At 39.6% G+C, this 20,694-nt stretch overlaps 1 protein-coding gene across 6 annotated transcripts in view; it reads right to left on the bottom strand.

Moving 5' to 3' along the window:
• The window catches only part of INTS2 (integrator complex subunit 2), a 51,939-nt gene extending 32,358 nt beyond the window's left edge, over positions 1 to 19,581 (bottom strand). The window contains exons 1-11 of one of the 6 annotated variants that reach the window (XM_019945453.3): positions 19,467 to 19,581; positions 17,895 to 18,354; positions 16,475 to 16,613; positions 14,218 to 14,320; positions 13,269 to 13,382; positions 12,044 to 12,174; positions 11,629 to 11,802; positions 8,373 to 8,599; positions 6,574 to 6,699; positions 2,004 to 2,075; positions 1,802 to 1,916 (exon numbers count right to left, since the gene is read on the bottom strand). In XM_019945453.3, the coding sequence (XP_019801012.1) occupies positions 1,802 to 1,916; positions 2,004 to 2,075; positions 6,574 to 6,699; positions 8,373 to 8,599; positions 11,629 to 11,802; positions 12,044 to 12,174; positions 13,269 to 13,382; positions 14,218 to 14,320; positions 16,475 to 16,613; positions 17,895 to 18,187 (1,494 nt within the window). In that variant the 5' untranslated portion in view covers positions 18,188 to 18,354; positions 19,467 to 19,581. Of the gene's footprint in view, positions 1 to 1,801; positions 1,917 to 2,003; positions 2,076 to 6,573; positions 6,700 to 8,372; positions 8,600 to 11,628; positions 11,803 to 12,043; positions 12,175 to 13,268; positions 13,383 to 14,217; positions 14,321 to 16,474; positions 16,614 to 17,894; positions 18,355 to 19,183; positions 19,418 to 19,466 lie in introns of those variants that run through there. The other 5 variants (XM_019945456.3, XM_019945451.3, XM_019945455.3 and 2 more) reach the window with 5 other exon arrangements.
• Between the last annotated feature and the right edge of the window lie 1,113 nt (positions 19,582 to 20,694).

The raw sequence follows: 20,694 nt of genomic DNA, 5'->3' as shown, positions 1-20,694 counted from the left end.
ACCACAAAAGAAATATTTAATGTATTGAACACATTGAAAATAATAATTTTCACATGGCAAAAAAGACTGGGAAAAATCAACTGCGACATATTATATTGTACTTCTCCACTTCTTTTTTTTTTTTTTTTTTTTTCGGTACGCAGGCCTCTCACTGTTGTGGCCTCTCCCGTTGCGGAGCACAGGCTCCGGACGCGCAAGCTCAGTGGCCATGGCTCACGGGCCCAGCCGCTCCGCGGCATGTGGGATCTTCCCGGACCAGGGCACAAACCGTGTCTCCTGCATCGGCAGGCGGACTCTCAACCACTGTGCCACCAGGGAAGCCCTGTACTTCTCCACTTTTAAAGACAATAAGGATTATAAGATGCACCACAGATTTAATAGTAGCTTTTCAAGAAAAAAAGAGGTGAAACACTACCACATTAACATTACACATCAACTGTGAAATGAATCCCAGTTTCAATATTGGGTAAAATATGTCTTGAAATCAATGAAATATTGGGTTGGCCAAAAAGTTCCTTCGGGTTTTTCCATAAGATGTTATAGAAAATCCCAAAGGAACTTTTTGGCCAACCCAATATGCTATATAAGGCATAAGAGCATATCATTTACATATAAAGAGCCCTTCTGAATCACTAAAAGGAAAAATAAATCAATAAAAATCCCTATAGAAAAACTGGGACATCAATAAGCCTTTCACAAAAGAAATAAACCAGCTAAAACACATAGATTTTTTAAAACTACCCAAAAAAACTTCTATATAAACTGTAACTATAAAAAATAATAACCATAGTTTTACTAGTAATCAAAGAAATGCAAAATAAGTAAGATGATTTTTCACCATATTTGCAAAGATTAAAAAGAATGGTAATGCCCAGTGATGGTGAGAGTTTAGGAAAATAGGCACTCTCATTCACTAATGAGAACAGTTAAACTGGTATAATCTCTCTGGAAGATAATATGGCAATACACATTAAACAGCTTAACATCACCATACTTTTACTTAGTACTGCTTTCTAGAACTTCATCCTAATAATCCAAAAAGTGTTTGAAGATATACATGTATGAGTGCCTGTGCGTATATTTACATACAAAAGGATATTCATCTAAGCATTATTCAGAAACTGGAAAATCTACATGGCAAATAAGAAAAGATCCATTAAGAATATCATGATCGGTCCATATGATGAACTACAATGCAGCCATTAAAAATTAGGGCTTCCCTGGTGGCGTAGTGGTTGAGAGTCCGCCTGCCGATGCAGAGGACACGGGTTTGTGCCCCAGTCCGGGAAGATCCCACATGCCGCGGAGCGGCTGGGCCCGTAAACCATGGCCACTGAGCCTGCGCGTCCGGAGCCTGTGCTCCGCAACGGGAGAAGCCACAACAGTGAGAGGCCCACGTACCGCAAAAAAAAAAAAAAAAAAAAAATATTATATTGTATTAGAATATTTATGGATATGAGGAAGTACTTATCATATATTGGTAAATTCATTAAAATTACAAAATATGTATATCAATTTAAAGAAAGAACAGATACCAGACTATTAACAGTACCTGATATCTCTGAACATGGAATTATATCTTTCCCTTCTTTATTGTGTTTTCTAAGTTTTCTACATAGAACACCTATTATTCTTGTGAATAGTGTTTTCATAATGTATTTTTTCCTAAGAGCTCTTGATAGTTTCAAACTATTAAACAACTAAAATTATTTCAAAATGAAAACAATCTATTTACTTAACATTACAAGAAAATGTCCAGCTTAGAAACACCGTCTTTAGAAAGAAGATAAAAAGAAATTACCTTCATCCCCAAAGTAGAACAGACCAAGTCAATGATAGCACTAAGTTGGTTGCTATGAAAGTACATAGCAACCAACAATAACATCTCCCCAAAAGAAGCAGAGACGCCTGAAGTACTGTTGAAACAGAAAAGAAAATATGAATTTCCAAAGAAAGGGATAAGAAAAACTTACTTAGCTAACTGAAACAAAAAGTCGTCTTACCTTTCAAAATAAGCTTCTTCTTTTATCATCCAACTTAGCCACACTACCATTAGCTGCTCCTGTTCAGGCGTACTATATAAAACATATCAGAAGTCACTGGTTTAAGTCAGATATACTAGCATAAGAATAAAACATCATTCTGGAATTATTTTTGGTAGAAATTATTTTTTCCTCAAAATAATGGCTTGTTGAATTGGCCATTAATTGTCATTGAGATATGAAGCAGTTCTACAAAAGAAGAATGAGAACCTTTACTTTTCTCTATGAATATGAATAATCAAACCCTCTCAAAGTCTCAGTTACTGCATTTGAAGGTTGGAGAGAGTAAACGTCCTCACATTCCTTGGAAAAACAAAGGTCCTTTGGGATTAAAATGTTAGGATAACTGTACATACTAACAGCTGATACTTATTTCATATAGAAAAAAATCTAGTGTTAAAACTTAATCATCAAAAAGTCACAAACTGAGTACAAGGACAGTAATAACTCAGACCATCTTTTACCTGGAAAATGAAATTTAGTTTATAGAAGCATTTTGAGCAGAACTCAAAATGACAGAGAAAAAAGTGATCACTATTCAAAAAGTAAAAAGAAACAGGCAGGGGCTCATCAGATATGAAAAATGGTTATAAAAACACACCAACAAGAATGACTTGTTTAAAGGGAATAATTATGATTTTTAAAAATAATTTTCATTGATCTCCTTCTACTTCATTGCAGTGTAAACAGGTAAAACGAAAAGCAACTACAAAGCCTGCTACCCAAAGCTAAGAAAATTAAAAAGGTCACTCTCAACCACACCTAAATCATTCCACTAATAAAAGACAGTGTTATGTAGTAGAAAGATTACAGCTTTAGAGCCTGCCAGATCGGAGTGGGAATCCCATCTCTGCTAATCACTGTTAGTGTGACCCTGAACAAGAAATTTAAATAATCTTTTTGAACTTTAGCTTTCCTATGTATAATATAAAGATAAAAATACCCACCTTACAGAAGTAATGAGGATTAGAGACAATGCTTAGAAATTACTTCAGGTTTTATATATATATATAAAACTGAATCACTTTGCTATACACCAGAAACTAACACAACATTGCAAATCAATTATAATTTAATAAAATAAATTTTTTAAAAAAGCAAGAAACTACTTCAGGTAAAGAGAAAAGAAAGTACTTCATTTCACGTACTTAATTTCATACCTTCCTGAAACACACAATTCAAACTACATTAAAGGGATTTTCTTAAAAGGCATAAATGCATAGGATGATGATGAGGGACAACAACACAAAATATTGGAAGACAGAGCCAATACAGATGAGTGATAACTGACTTAGCAGACCCGAGAAAGCAGAATACTAAACTGACAGGTGGGAAAACCAATCTACCACTTACACCACAGAATCCCCAAAGGCCTCAGAAACTGACAACTCCAGGCAGTTCTGGGAGTGAGAATGAAGACAGAAACTAAATATAGACAGTCTATATGAGCAGTAGACCTCCAAATCACCTCCATTCTACACACCTAGATGAATACCCATCCCCCAGTAGAGAGGAGACTAGAGATCTATTCTCTGGATATAGTAAAAGAGGGTGTCTCTGAACTGACGGACAATCAGGGATATCTAGAGCACCTTTCTGAAAGTAGAAGAATTATGTGAATGCTTATACTGCAGTCTGAGACATCCCAGCCCTTAACCCTCACTTTATTTATAGGCCTCCACTCCCCAAGCAAGACAATAGTCTTCTCTAAGACTCTGAAAAGCCCAAGAGTTTCCCATCTATGCATTCAGAAGTTCTAACCTGCTTTTTAGTTTCCCACTCTTAAATATGAACAATCAAGAATTACCAAACTTGAAAAAAAGCTTCTAACTTGAAAAATATAGAACAAAAAAAGGCAGAAAAAAAGAAACTTAGAGAAAAGAAACAGAACAAGTAAAACCCCTTCAATCATTTTGATTAATATCAGAGAAACCATGCCACGATGAAGCAGTAGACAGTATAAAAAAGAAACAGGGCTTCCCTGGTGGCGCAGTGGTTGGGAGTCCGCCTGCCGATGCAGGGGACGCGGGTTCGTGCCCCGGTCCGGGAGGATCCCACGTGCCACGGAGCAGCTGGGCCCATGGGCCATGGCCGCTGGGCCTGCGCGTCCAGAGCCTGTGCCCCGCAGTGGGAGAGGCCACAGCGGTGAGAGGCCCACGTACCGCAAAAAAAAAAAAAGATCAGAATAAAAAAGAGCTCTTAGAAATTAAACACTAAATAGGATTAGAGGACAAGGTTGAGAACAAATCCTAAAAGGCAGTATAGGCAGTGTCTTTCTGAGGTGACTGAAATGTTCTAAAATTACATTGTGGTAATGGCTGCATGATTTTGTAAATATACTAAAAACTATTATATTGTTTATTAAGTTGTACACTTTAAAATGGGTGAATTTTATGGTATGTAAATTGTGTTTCAATAAAGCTGTTTTTTAAAATGCAGAACAAGACAAAGATAAGGAAAATAAGAAAGAATAAGAAAATAAGATGATAATTTTAGGAAGTCCAATATCCAAATAAGAGGAGGTTTCAAACAGAGAAAACCCATGTGGTAGACATTACCAACAAACTAGTTCAAGAAAATTTCCTAGAACTGAACACTGTGAGTTCCCAGGTTAAAAAGGCTAACTAAATACCTAGGATAAGGGCATTCCCTGGAGGTCCAGTGGTTAGGACTCAGAGCTCTCACTGCCAGGGCCCTGGGTTCGACCCTGGTCGGGGAACTAAGATCCCACAAGCCATGTGGCGTGGCCAAAAAAAAAAAAAAAAAAAAAAAAAAAACCTAAGATGAAAGACAAAACAGACCCATACAAAGGCATATCATCCAGAAATTTCAAAACCCTAGGGACAGGGCTTCCCTGGTGGCACAGTGGTTGAGAGTCCACCTGCCGATGCAGGGGACACGGGTTCGTGCCCCGGTCCGGGAAGATCCCACATGTCACGGAGCGGCTGGGCCTGTGAGCCATGGCTGCTGAGCCTGCGCGTGCGGAGCCTGTTGCTCCACAACGGGAGAGGCCACAACAGTGAGGGGCCCGCGTACCGCAAAAACAAAACAAAACAAAACAAAACAAAAAACCCTAGGGACAAAAGGCTAATCCTACATGACTCCATATTTAAAAAGAACAAGCCACAAAAAGGACCAGGAATCAGAATGTCATCAGATTTCTCAACAGTAACATTGGAAGTTAGAGGACAATAGAGCAAGACTTTCAAAATCCTCAAAGGGAATTATTTCCAACTTAGAATTCTATACCCCATCAAACTATCAATCAAGTGTCAAAGCAGAATAAAGACATTTTCAGACATACCCAGTCTTAAAATAATTTACCTCTCACATACCCATTCTAAAGAAGCAAAATGAGGGAGGAAATTTAAAAAGATGGAGGGACTTCCCTGGTAATCCGGTGGTTAAGACTCCATGCTCCCAATGCAGGGGGCCCAGTTCGATCCCTGGTCAGGGAACTAGATCCCATATGCTGCAAATAAGAGATCTCACATGCCACAACTAAAGATCCCACGTGCTGCAACTAAAGATACCGCATGCCACAAGGAAGATCCCGAGTGCCTCAACTAAGACCTGGCACAGCCAAATAAATAACTAAATAAATAAATAAAAGAAAAAAGTAAAAAGATGGAGACATAAGATGCAGGAAACAGAAGACCCAACAAAGGACAGCTGAAGCAAGTCCCCAAAATAATAGTGAAGAGCAATTCCCAGATGAGAGCTGTGTACCAGGTACAGAGGTAGCCAGTTCAGATGGGAGGTCAAAATGTTCCAGGAGAGATTTCCTCAAGAAAATGAAACTGGCAGAATATCTAATGAGTCTGAACATCTTGAGAGGAGGTTTAGATTGGCAGAGAGTTTGAGATCGCATTAATGTAAGCACACAAAATACAGAGCAAATGAAAAACAAAGAACAAAAACACAGGATAATTATTAATGGAGAAACAAGTTTTGCAAAAGAAAAGTAATCATCTGCTGCTTGGTTGAGCTTCCAATAGTGTAACATAAACAACTATGTATTGGTCAAAGCAAAATAATAACTGTACTGGGAGAATGGGAAGATAGAAAGGATGTGTAGATATGTTGAGGACAGAGAGAAAAGAGAGAACTAATTCCTTATTCTCATAGTGGGAAGTCAACAAATACTCCTAAAACGAAAAATCAGGATGTAGCGAATACAAACATGTTAATAAAGATGTGGTAGTAAAAACCAAAAGAATCAGCTGAAAGAACTGAAAGAAGCTGCTTCTAGGGAAGGGGAAACAGGGAGGGGGGGAATAAGGACTACAATTTGCCTCAAATCTTGAAGAACTCTTTTGACTCCTTTAAACAATGTGTACATGAAACTTTGATAAAGACAAATAAAATAACTGGCATACAAGAGATGCTACTGATATCCCTTTATTAAATAATACCAATGTCCCTATCTTAGACCATTTTGTAGTAAGCTCCTAATTAATTTTATACATGTGTTTTAATAAATAAACAAAAGCAGACCTTGAGAAAATAGTACAATTATATAGTTGGGTACCTGACAAGTGTAGAAAAGGCCAGGAGCATACAAAAGGAAAGTGAAACAAAGCGAACCCCAGCTGGTGTGGCAGGAGGACGGCTTGTCATCAACTGCAGTAATTGCTCAGCTTCTTCCTCAGTTGGTCTAAAAAAGGAATACATTATTAGGTTTTGCTTTTTTCAGTTGAGAGAAGGAAGAAGGGACTTCTCAACAGTTTAACCTTTCAGATACAAATCTTGAGCTTTATAATGTACCTCACTATTTATAAAATCTTTAATATCTTAAGACGTCAAAAGCAAAACTGTTGAATTCACAACCAGTGTTTTTCCTCAGACACAAATACAGGTAGTCCCCACTTTGCACAGTAGTGTGGGACCATAAAAATAACGATGCAAGCTGAAACTGCATCAAGATCTTAATAATCAATGGGGAAAATTACAGCTGTTCCACAACTTTTAAAATTTTTGTCAGGACATTAAAAACTCTGTTGGTTACAATGAATAGGGAAATTTTTTTAAATAGTAAAACTAATATTTATACAGCATTCTATAATTGGATATGTTAGAAACATTGGGAATTAAAGTGTTTTCTTTGTAAAAGATTTATCAAGAGTAGTTTGAACAGCCCTTGCCATCTTCTCATTGTATAACTTATAATATGGAGTGAGCATCTTCTCTAAGCCTTGATGAATTATCATACCCCCTTCTAAGTTTGGATCAGCTTCCAATATTTTATCCTTTGTACTTCCAGTCATGAAATATCTGAGAATTCCTTTAATGTGAAGATTTTTGTCAGCATCAGTCCTCTGGGTCTTCATCCGTTTTGTCACAATGACTTTCCTCAAGTTCGTCTTCACTAAGTTCACCTGGCTACGTATCTAGGGTCTCTCAAATGGCAGCACTGTCAACATTCTCACAGTCAGCTGTTTCTTCTATTTACGTTTGGCTCAAATGTCACTTCCAGCGTTAACTACTTTCTTTGCTACACTTTCATTTTTATTGGCCAATTCCCTCTTTCAATTATCCATTTCTGTAAAATATCACATGGGTTTATTCACTGAGAGACAAGGAGATGATACTACTACTCACTTTGCTGTCTGTTCATGAACTGAGTAATACTTGTACATTGACTAGTTACTGAAAGATTTTAAAAGAAATGATGTGATTGGTCACTGCTCATGATGTGCCTCTTTTATTTACACAGTGATTTGTGGCTTAAAAAGCTCTCAGCAAAGTTTGTACTTTATACAATAATTTGGTTAATGTATCATGGTAGTTGTTGAGGGAGCAGTGTTATTTAACTAAAGTGTGGTAACTGAAACTCATGTTAACAGAGACATGCAAAGTGAGGACTATATGTATAACAGTTGAGGACAGTATTCAAAAGGATGTAGTCCAGTGACTAAGAAATCTCGTGCTTAATAATCGCATCATATCAATTTTAAACAATCTATGATCTCAGTTGTAAAAGGAAATACAGAACACATTTACTTCAACTAGCTGCATGGGCTAGGTAAAGGATAACTCACAGATCGCTCATGATAGTCATGTGAAGCTGTGGTAGAGTCATAGGTTTCTTAACCTGCTCTCGCTCCTCCCATATTTACATAATTCTATTTACAATCAGACCAAAATAGATGGATAAATCCCAGCTAGGAATGTTTGCCTGAGGCCTTCATTCTTGATATAGGCGAGCTCACTACCTAAGCCCAATAGAAAACCCAAATCCTCTGAATAAAAGGCCTGTGGCTCACTTTCTTGGGATTAGAAACAAGAAAGTAAAATGACAAAAAGGTAAAATATCAAATTATTGAATACTTGAGTCCAGCGATCCCCATCAAAGCACAGTACAGACGTAAGAGTGCACTGGCTTTCACAACATGCTCTTCTTTCAGCCCCGAATACACAGACACATTGGGCTCCATCTCCACATCAGCTTCTTCCACAATGCGGGTACTTCTTACTGTGGGAAGAATGCCCATCAACTCCAGAAGAAGCTGCCTTCTCATTTGCCAAAGGACAGAACTACTGGTCTCTCTTTTTCTCTGTAAGGGAAAAATATGGGCCACAAAAGAAAGAAAGCATGGAGCACTTACTAAGTCAGAAGGAAGTTCAAACAAAGCTCTCCACTTAAACACTTGAAACTGATCCATTTGAGGAGGCTGAGGCTATCATAACTGCAGAATCTCATTTTAATCCATCCAGCAAATTCAGTGGATTTGACAAATACTCTACTCACCCTAATTTGGACTGGTTGTACAGAAAATACTAAATTAATAACAATTTGAGATGTAAAACATCATGTAAATGATGCTTTCAAATACATAATGACTAGTGGAGTCATATGTACAAAGTGCTCAGATTGTGAAGACACAAGGGCTTGAGTGGAAACAAAAGCTCTGCTATTAATTGATTATGTACTTTTAGGCATATAAGTTAACCTCTCTGAACCCTTTGTCTTAAATGACAAGGAGATGAATATCTTATTAATAATATTTAACTCCCAGGAGTGCTCTAATTAGGAGTTTACAAGTCTACCCCCCCCCCCCCCCAGTTCTTCAGGCAGGGATAATGTCCAGTCATCTCTTACTCATCAGGGCCTGACATATTGTGCCTGACATACAGCAAGCGTTCAATATTTGTTAAATAGATGAACGAACAAAGATAATAAATATGAAAGCAGTTCTAAACTGTAAAGGACTAGGCAAAAGTTAGTTATTATTTTTAGAGTGTTTCAAAGTAAAATATGGTAAGCCTGTTTTATTAATGATATAAGGTTCAAATAAGAAAAGTTTATTGCACACAAAGAACAATTACAAACAAGCGGATCATACCAGGTGCTTAGCACAGTGCCTGACATATAGAAGGAATACCAGAAACATTCACTTCCTTTTCAAAAGCAAAGTTTAAAATTAGTTTTCAAATGGGCTAGAAGTAAAGTAAAACTTGGATACAGAAAAGTATGGTGAATTCATGGCATAAAAAAAATAGACTGGGGGCTTCCCTGGTGGCACAGTGGTTGAGAGTCCACCTGCCGATGCAGGGGACACGGGTTCGTGCCCCAGTCCAGGAGGATCCCACATGCCGCAGAGCGGCTGGGCCCGTGAGCCATGGCCGCTGAGCCTGTGCGTCTGGAGCCTGTGCTCCGCGGCGGGAGAGGCCACAGCGGTGAGAGGTCTGCGTACCACAAAAAAAAAAAAAAAAAAAAAGACTGAAGAAGGGTCTAAGCAGTATACATGTTACTGTCAAGCTCACTGACCTCAACAAGTTAAAAACCATTCTGCATTAGTTTCTTCGTAGGGACAGGACTCTATTCACAGAGTTACCATGAGATGTTTTTTGAAAAAGTACAATATTTTGCAAGTTAAAAACTGTTGCAAAATATAATATATATTCATCAATAGATGGATGGATAAACGTAGTAGATACATACAATAAAATACTAGCCTTAGAAAGGAAGGAAATTCTGACACATGCCACAACATGCATGGACCTTAAAAACATAATGCTAGGGACTTCCCTGGAGGTGCAGTGATTAAGAATCCCCCTGCCAAAGCAGGGGACACGGGTTCGAGCCCTGGTCCGGGAAGATCCCACATGCCATGGAGCAACTAAGCCCACACGCTGCAACTACTGAAGCCCGCGCACCTAGAGCCTATGCTCTGCAACAGGAGAAGCCACCACAATGAGAAGCCCGCACACCACAATGAAGAGTAGCCCCCGCTTGCCGCAACTAAAGGAAGCCCACGCACAGCAAAAAAGACCCAATGCAGCCAAAAATAAAATAAACATTATGCTAAGGAAAATAAGCCAAACTCAAAAAGAGAAATACCACTTATACGAGGTACCTAGAATGGGCAAATTCATAGAAACAGAAAGTAGAAAAGAGATTACTAGGCGCTGGGAGGAAGGAGGAATGGGAAATTATTGTTTAATGGGTACAGAGTTTCTGTTTGGGATGATGAAAAAGTTCTCAAAATGAATAGTGATGTTGGTTGCACAACACTGTAAATGTACTTAATGTCACTGAACTGTACACTTAAAAATGATTCAAATGGTAAATTTTACATTATGTATATTTTACCACAATAATATAATAATAATAATAATATACACACACATATTAAAATTACAGACTACAATAACAACTTGTATTGATGACCTAATGTAGCAACCTCACGTAGCAGTTCTCACGTGGCTGACCCAGAAACCTGGAGATTACCAATATTCTTTTGGGGGTCCAGAAGGTCAAAAATATTTCCTTAACATTACAGATCTTTTTCACTCATTTTCCCACAAGTATACAGTGCAGTTTTTCCAAAGGCCAGACATTAAAGAGACTTGCAAAAATGCACAATGATACCACTCTTTTCAGTAAATTTTTGTTTTGGAAAATACGGTTATTTTTCATTAAAAAAGTATGTTATAGTCACATTTAATGAGATTATTATTGTTATTTTTCAATGAATTATAAATAAATATTTCAAAAACTGCAGTTTTCATTTCTAGTATGGTAAATATCAATAGATAAAATCCTATACAGGGACTTCCCTGGTGGCGCAGTGGTTAAGAATCCGCCTGCCAATGCAGGGGACACGGGTTCGAGCCCTGGTCTGGGAAGATCCCACATGCTGTGGAACAATTAAGCCTGTGCGCCACAACTACTGAGCCTGCAGTCTAGAGCCTTCAAGCCACAACTACTGAGCCCACGTGCCACAACTACTGAAGCCCATGCACCTAGAGCCCATGCTGTGCAGCAAGAGAAGCCAAAGCAATGAGAAGCCCAGACACCACAGCGAAGAGTAGCCCCCGCTCGCCGCAACTAGAGGAAGCCTGCATGCAGCAACAAAGACCCAACACAGCCAAAAATAAATTAATTAAATTAAAAAAAAAAAAAAGCCCATACAAAAGCTCTTTGGAGTTCTCAATGATTTATTTTAAATGTTAGGAGGTCCTGAGACTAAGAAGTTTGAGAACCACGGACTTAATGACATCATTCTAAAAGTGTTTCTTCCTCTCTTACTAACTACTAAAATAGCCTGATCCTTGGTCTATACACGTATTTCTCCCTCACCTGCTGTCCATTTCGGATAAAAGTTCCAAACCAAGTCCGGACTTTCGCATTTGTTCCAAGAAGTAAACCACTAACAAAACAAACCAAGTCACTCACTCCATCTTCACTAGCTTCATTTTTAGTATGATCCAAGGTCAAAGCCACTCCAAGACCTGGCAAGTGACATTCTTCCACCTAACAGAGCAAAGAAAACAAACTGAATTCAGTATCATAAGGAAAAGGGCCAGGATGAGCCAGAATCTAAAGCATCTAAAGTTTAGGGGAGGACATAACACAAAACATAAAAACCCAGAGAAGAAGGTAATAGTCTATAACTATAATTCCAAATCTCTATAATATTCTAAAACCATCTTGAGAAGAGTTCCTGGTCCTAATATAAAGGCTTTTATCTCAGAAAAATAATAAGATCTCTTACCACCATGCCTCGGACCTTCAGGGCCTGAGAAGGATTCATTTTACATAAGAAGCGTAAGGCATCCGTCCTCCGCCTTCCTCCAAGACTCTCTTCATCTTGTCGTTCTCCATTTTTGATCAGGCCCCTACAAACTGAACATTTAATAGGCTCTATTACCTTAAGCTTTGTAAGTAGGATATCAGAAACAATTTTTTCAGTCTTGAGAATCGCTCATTTATGCAGATTAGACACTACAGAAGAAAAGGATCAGGAAACTTGAAAACATAGCAATAGAAACTGATCAAAATAAAGCCAAGAGTGAAAAGAGACTCAAAAAAATGAACTGTGACCTGTGGAACATCAAATAGTCAAACATACTTGTAATGTCTCAGAAAAAGAGAATGAAAGACAAATATATATATTTGAAGAAATTTTTCCAAACTTGATGAAAACTAAAAACCCGGAAGTTCAATAAACCCCAAGAAGGATAAACACTAAGAAAATCATACCAAGACACATCATAATCAAATCTCTGAAAACCAGTGATAAAGAGAAAATCTTAAAGGTAGCCAGAAGGGATAAAAAAAAATAAACAAATAAAAGTAGCCAGAGGAAAAAAAGGAACCTGTACAAAGGAATAAAGATAAAAATTACCAAAGACAACAGAATGACATCTTTAAAGAGCTGAAAGGTCAACCTAAACCTATCGTGTAATATTCAGTAAATCTCTTAGAAACAAAAGGGAAATATTATCAATACCTCCATTTTTCAAATGAGAAGTATCTTGATGGAGATCACACAAAGAGTGAGTGACAAGGTTAGAAATTATGCCCCCCAGGGCTTCCCTGGTGGCACAGCGGTTAAGAATCCGCCTGCCAATGCAGGGGACATGGGTTCGAGCCCTGGTCTGGTAAGATCCCACATGCCAAGGAGCGGCTAAGCCCGTGTGCCACAACTACTGAGCCTGTGCTCTAGAGCTCGCGGGGCACAACTACTGAGGCTGCGTGCCACAACTACTGAAGCCCACGTGCCTAGAGCCCGTGCTCCACAACAAGAGAAGCCACCGCAATGAGAAGACCACACACCATAACGAAGAGTAGCCCCCACATGCAGCAACTAGAGAAAGCCTGCACACAGCAAAGAAGACCCAACGCAGCCAAAAATAAATAAATTTATAAAAAAAAAAAAAGGTCCTGTATATGCCCAAGCAAATCTCTTCAATATCCCATTTTAAAATTACATTTACCTTCATTAAAACTATCAGGAACATTGGCCACCAACAGACACAAGAACCAGGCACCATTTCTAACATGGAGCAAGGCTTCAGCTACATCAACTATAGGAAGCAGGGATGGGAGCTCTATAAGAAAACAAAATCAGTGTTACTACTAAGGAGGGATATTTCATTGTATCATACATTAAACATGTTTTGACATTTCACCAATGTCATTTTAAAAGTAATTAAAGTACTTTCTTTTCATAGTCTAGAGTTGAACTGTCCAGTAGGATAGCCAGTAGCCACATGTGACTATTTAAATTAAAATCAAATTAAATTAAAAATAGTTTCATTCCTCAATCACACTAGCCACATTTCAAGTACTCCATAACCACATGTGGCTAGTGGCTACTGTACTAGACAGCACAACACAGAACACTGTCATCGCTGTGGTGGACAGTGTTGGTCAAAAGAGTTACTTTCATGAAAATTTTCTCTGCATTTTTATGTCCTCTATCTTTTAATTCTGATCATGCATACCTATTATAAAGAGCCCAGAAAATACAAAAAGTGCAAAGAATATAAATAAAATCAGCTCTAATCCCATCACTCAAAGTTAGTAATTTGAAAGATTTTATTTTAATCCCCCTATGGGTATTACTTTTAACAAAACTGGGATTATATTCTACTTACCATTTTGCCACTTGCTTTTTTCATTTAACATATTGTGAACATTTTCCAAAATTATTAAATTTCTTCAAATACACCACTTTAATGGCTGCACAGTATGCTATACTATGGAAATAATATAATTTACTTAATCATTGTCCTACTATTAGTCATTTTTGACCTAAACTTTTAAGGTACATTCTTAATTAGGTGAACCTTAAAATAGCACAACACTCCAGGTTAAGAAGTTACACAGTATCATTTAACAAGAAACTATATCTGAAATTTATCTTAGCACTCATTATAGTACCTGCTTGTAAAATACAAAGTACATCTGCAGCTTCCTCCAAATAGACTGGACTCTCAAATAGCTCAGATGACTTGAAAAAAAATTCTCCACTGGACTCAGATACCTTTAAAAAAAAGAAAGAAAAAAGAAATGATGAACTCTCTTAATTTCAGGTAATGAATTAGACCCCTTACTATTTTTGTAATTATTTTTTGAGCTTACAGACCATGTCTCTTAATAAGTCATTAATATACTACAGTAGAATATGCAGTACTGGATGAACGTACCAATTTAACCACAATTAGTCAAGTCACATTGTTATTCCAGACACGCAATGAGTCTTGATAATTTATATCTATACAAATATTTGGAGACATCTGGAATTAAAGATAAGACAAGCCAAAGAAATGAACTAAGAATGCTACCTACATAAGTTGTAGTTCAAAAAAAAGCTAAAAAACTATAAACTTAAAGCAGTGTAACAGCTATAAATTCATGTTCTAAATGAAGTGTGGGAAAAACAAAGAATAAAAATTTAGGTCATCAAAAGTACCAACCAGCTTTTCTGAAAATTTCCTACAGAAGTTTCATTGCTACATCTCCCATATGCTGAAGGGTGCTGAACTGAAAAACTGGAAACCGCTCAGAGGAGGCAGGTCACTTATTTCATTAGAGGCATCAAGTACAGTATTAAGAAAAAGATGTAGGAAACTATTAGTTAAAATTAAAGACTGTCAAGAATTCCCCGGCAGTTCAGTGGTAAGGACTCTGTGCTTTCACTGCTGATGGCCCGGGTTCGATCCCTGGTCAGGGAACTAAGAGCCTGCAAGCCACATGGTGTGACCAAAAAAATAAGAAAAATCAAAAATAAAAGAAAAAGAAAAAATTAAAGACTATCAGTATAGTAGAAAAGAGCTGAAGTAAATAACTTTGTAATAGAAAAAAAAATTAAGATTTGTAACACATCTTAAAAACTATCTAGAACTAACTAAATCCGCCCCCCCCCCATCAGCATTTTCTTTGGAAACAGAATTTAGGTTTTTTTGGTCCACAATTGATAAAACTAAACTTTATTTATTATAAATTAACTGACCTTGAGATTCTCAAAGTACAAAACATTTGCTTCTCAAACTCTGGGCCCAATCTTATATAAGACATCTTAATATGAAGATCCAATTTAGTTCTCTGTATGGTAACTCCTAACATTCACCAATTTAAAATTCAGAGTTTCAATTAACCATTATCACCCAAAAGTCCATGACCTAAAGTAACCTATGTACACCCAAAACTAATATAACATTGCAAATCTTCAATAAAAATAAATAAATAGGGACTTCCCTGGTGGCGCAGTGGTTAAGAATCTGCCTGCCAATGCAGGGGACACGGGTTCGAGCCCTGCTCTGGGAAGATCCCACATGCCACAGAGCAACTAAGCCCGCGTGCCACAACTACTAAGCCTGCGCTCTAGAGCCCATGAGCCACAACTACTGAAGCCTGCGTGCCACAACTACTGAGCCCACATGCCTAGAGCCCATGCTCTGCAGCAAGAGAAGCCACTGCAATGAGAAGCCCACACACTGCAGGGAAGAGTAGCCCCCGATCGCCGCAACTAGAGAAAGCCCGTGCAGCAACGAAGACCCAATGCAACCAAAAATAAATAAATAAAATTTTTAAAAAAAAATTTTTTAAATAAAAGAAAGAAAGAAAGAAAGTAACCTATCATTTTTCTGAGATGAGAGGTTGAATAGCCTTCTTTAGTATACAGGAACAATTCAGCCACCTAGTGAGTGAAGCTAGCCAAATATCCCACGTTCAATTCAGCTTTGATACTCCCCAGTCACCGTTACGTATGAGGTACATAATTCAATCAGTATCTAAAGGAATCTCACACATTTTTTAGGAATCACGTACATATTTCACAACACTTTATGGGAGAAATTATATCCTATAGAGATATTTTCAAATTTTGTCATTTATACAACTCTTGAGCTATATATCTTTCTAAATAGCAAGAAGCCGTTGAATGGACTCCATACAGAAAAAAACCTTATGATAGAGAATGCAGAATAGGCATAAATTAGAGAAAACAGTAATTAGAAACAGCCTTTAAAAGCAGGCATTTAATATCCTTTCAAGCCTTTGAAAGGAAGACACTTACATAACAAATAGAAATATGTGTACGAGAGGATGCAACCTGCCTGCCTTCTTGCCTGTTTCTACCTTCTATGTGTAGACATCAAGTCATGCATATTTTGAGCTGTGATTAAAATAGACGCACCTTGTTCATAATTGCCAAAAGTTCACTAAGCACAAGACGCAATCGACGAGGTGAATCACTGTGTTCAAACTCTAAAGTCAGTCCATGCTGCAGCTGTGATACCAGGATGCTCTCTCCACTGCCTCCTCCAAGTTTATGCCTAATAAAGTACAAACGTGTAAAACAATTATGAGAACACTGGCACAGAAATAAAAGCATAAAAATGACCTTTTACAGAAATAATCTACAAAAGAATATATGAATCTTTTCATATATTTCATGAGTGTATTACTTCTGAAATATTTTGTTTTTCTATTTCAGAGATTCACAACCTGTGTAAAGACTCCATTACAACTGACAGTTAACACCCACTTCCATTAACAACAGTGGCTCACTACTGGATCCACAATGGGGGAGGAAGGACAAAACAAATGTCCAGAATTTGGGGGACTCAGTACAAGCTTAACAAGCCTCCTACAGGACTTCCCTGGAGGTCCAATGGTTAAGACTCCGCACTTCTACTGCAGGGGGTGGGGGTTCCATCCCTGGTTGGGGAACTAAGATCCCTGGTCAGGGAACTAAGATCCTGCATGCTGTGTGGCAGAGCCAAAAAAAAATAAAAAATAAGTAAAAATAAAAGCCCCTCAGGAGATTCCAATAAATCCTTCTACTCCAGGGGAACTTACCCTACCCCCTTCCCACTGAGAGTAATTAGCCTAATCAGTTTAGCCTGAGCACAACAGTGTATATAGCCAAAGTTCTCAGCACAACATTTTACAATATGGAATTCAAAAGACCCTAGAGGCCTTCCCTGGTGGCGCAGTGATTGGGAGTCCGCCTGCCAATGCAGGGGACACGGGTTCATGCCCCGGCTTAGAAAGATCCCACATGCTGCGGAGCGGCTAGGCCCGTGAGCCATGGGCGCTGAGCCTGCGCGTCTGGAGCCTGTGCTCCGCAACGGGAGAGGCCGCAACGGGAGAGGCCACAACAGTGAGAGGCCCGCGTACCACAAAAAATAAAAATACAAAAGACCCTAGAATTTTAATTATAAATAAAAAATAACTTTAAAAAATGCTCTCCAGGGCTTCCCTGGTGGCGCAGTGGTTGAGAGTCCGCCTGCCGATGCAGGGGACACGGGTTCGTGCCCCGGTCCGGTAAGATCCCACAAGCCACGGAGCTGCTGGGCCCGTAAGCCATGGCCGCTGAGCCTGCGCGTCCGGAGCCTGTGCTCCGCAACGGGAGAGGCCACAACAGTGAGAGGCCCGCGTACCGCAAAAAAAAAAAAAAATGCTCTCCAAAGTTCAGATTCCCAATCTTCTCTTTTTTGGAAGAGCGCACTGCAATAAGAAGCCCTAAAATCTCCAAAAAAATTTGATTCCCTCTTTTCACGCAAATCGAAATAAATACCAATCAATCCACATATTATATAGTATTACATTACCTAAGCTGCTGTTCTTTGCTGGCATCCTGTTCTAAAGCATGAAAGTCCACAGACAACAAAGCAACAATGGAATTGACAGCTTCCACTCCAGAGAGAAGACGAAGGATGAGTTTTTTATCCTGAGCCCAGCTTTGGCTCTGGTCAGCAGGAGCACAAAGTGCCATCCGCACCAGGCAGGGCAGGAGAAGTCTTAATTCTGGGTCACTTAAAGATGCCAAACGAACAACGTCCACCTTCTGCATTGCCTCAAAAGCAAAAGGACTGACAAACTGAAGGCTTGTACACTCGGTCATTATCACTGTTGATCCTAGTGGTTAAAAAAAAAAAGTAGGGGTATAACTCCACATGTATGAGTTCCCCTTTTTTTAAAACCTCTGAAAAACGTGGTTTATCTTTAATAGGCCCTGATGTTGGCAATATTCCTGGCACAATTAAAGGCTCCCTATGCTTCTACTGCCACCTGGAAAATGAGAAAGAAAACAGAGTATATTAATGCCTCTTTCAGACTTAGGGACCTTCTGTTCTAATACTCCCATTTTGCAAAGAAGGAATATGAAACCCAGAGAGATTAAGTAACAGGCCCAGAGGAGTATTACTAGTCAGTGGCAAAATCCAAGGCTGAACCCTCATCTACTAAATCCCAGTCCAGTAATTTCTCCACTGTACCAGTCCTATGAGTGCCACAATGCAAGTAAAAGGACAGCATAGTTAAGGACGCTCACCTTTTGTACCTCTTTATTTTCACACGCCTACCCAACATATGTGAAGAACCGTTAAGCTTCTCTTTCCCACCCTCCACGAGTCGGTGGAAGCACTGGTAAATCGCCTCACTAGCCAGAAGTTATGACAGTTATAACGCCCTGGAGACCTTAACACTATCCTATATCCCCTGTGTTACTAGTAACAAACAAACAAAAAACCAGCTGTGTAGGTGCAATTAGCTGTGGGAGAAAGCTGAGTCCCACTTGGGCACTTCTCTGTCTTCAAGAGCAATCAGAAACAGAAAAAGCAAGTAGCAGGTCGCCAAAGCCATCCCCTTTGAGACCCACAGACTAGCAGAAACGTGGGTAACAGAGGGCTGGGCAGAAACGTTTTGCTTTTAAGCAAAAGGAGCTGGCCTTTTAACAGAGGGGCGGGCTGATAGAGCCGAGGCGCCAAGACATGTGTGCTCATAGGTCTGGCCCCGGGCGTAACGAGAACCAACCAATCCCTCTGGCTGAGAAAAGTCGGGCAGGTTGCGGACATGGACCCCGAAACGCTCTGACGCCTGAGAAGTGAAAGCTTCATACCTTAAAATCTACCCTCCAACCTCCCGGTACCCCACGGGGATTCGGCGCCCTAGAGGCGGCACTAGAGGCGGGACGCGGTAGAAATCTAGAGCGCTGTCCAAAGTTGGGCCTAGGCGATAATCCGGATTCCCCAGCCCTGCCTGTGCCCTGAGTCGACCTGGGCAGCAAAAACCCAGTCGCCGGGACCAATCGGGGCAGCGGTGCGATGGGGGCTCGATGAGGACACCGCACAAAGGCACAGCCCGGGCTGAAGGGAGGGGAAAGCGGAGGAGACTGCTTCAACCTGCACAGAGAACCTTCATTCATCCCCAGCGCCTGGCTCCCGTCGGCCACCGTACTGGACTGAAAAGAAGGGTTGCTGCGAAAGGAAAACCGGAGACGTCGGCGATGATGCAACGGCACGCATGGGCGGCTCCACCCACTTCCGCCTTCTCTGTGTGCTCTACCCAACTTCCCCCTGGGAGTTGTAGGATCGTGCTGTTTGCAGTCTCTTTTCCAGAGCATACCAGCTGAATCCTTTTAGATAAATCATTAAGGCCCTCCGAACTGCAGTTTCATCATCACAGGACTACCGTGGCATTCAAATGACAACGCGTGTAAAAGAAATGTTAAAATTGGGACTTCCCTGGTGGCGCAGTGGTTAACAATCCGCCTGCCAATGCAGAGGACACGGGTTCGAGCCCTGGTATGGGAAGATCCCACATGCCGCGGAGCAACTAAGCCCCGTGCGCCACAACTACTGAGCCTGAGCTCTAGAGCCCGAGAGCCACAACTACCGAAGCCCCCGCGCCTAGAGCCCGTGCTCCGCAACAAGAGAAGCCACCGCAATGAGAAGCCAGCGCACCGCAACGAAGAATAGCCCCCACTCACCGCAACTAGAGAAAGCCCGCAAGAAGCAACGAAGACCCAAGGCAGCCAAAAATAAATAATTAAAAAAAAAAAAGTTAAAGTTGCCCCCACTATTCTTTGACCAGAACACTAATAGAATCAGACTGTACACATTTCTTTCCATCTCTGCCTATACAACTGTGGTGCCCTTTCAGCACCAGTTTTATAATCCTAGGATTTATTGGAGAATTGGAGATTTATTGGAGAATTTATTGGAGAATTTAAAAAGCAATCTAATCCCAAGCCTTCTTCTGCTCTCGACCTCAACACACAGTCATCAATTAAAATTAAACGTCTTCATTTCGGGTTCTCAGGAATCATAGATCCTTAGAGGACGATGGATGGAGTTTAAGGAATTCTCTAGAATCCGTGCAAAATTGTGAGTGTTTGACAGTTCTTCTGGAAAGAGGGTCCAAAACTTGCAACAACTTCTCAAAGGAGTTTTGATCACCCAGTAGACTGAGAACCTCTAGTCTCTATATATTTTCATATTATTTCTGGTTCCTGATTCAACCAATGTGTATTTAACACCTTCTATTCAGCAGATATTATGCGGGGAGCCGAAACAAAAACATTTTACAGAGATACAGTACTTAATAGTTTCTAAAGCTTTGACAAAGGGA

Source organism: Tursiops truncatus, chromosome 20 (genome assembly GCF_011762595.2).
Source record: "Tursiops truncatus isolate mTurTru1 chromosome 20, mTurTru1.mat.Y, whole genome shotgun sequence".
Taxonomy (NCBI): Eukaryota; Metazoa; Chordata; class Mammalia; order Artiodactyla; family Delphinidae; genus Tursiops; species Tursiops truncatus.
This window is presented reverse-complemented; position numbering and strand designations above follow the sequence as displayed.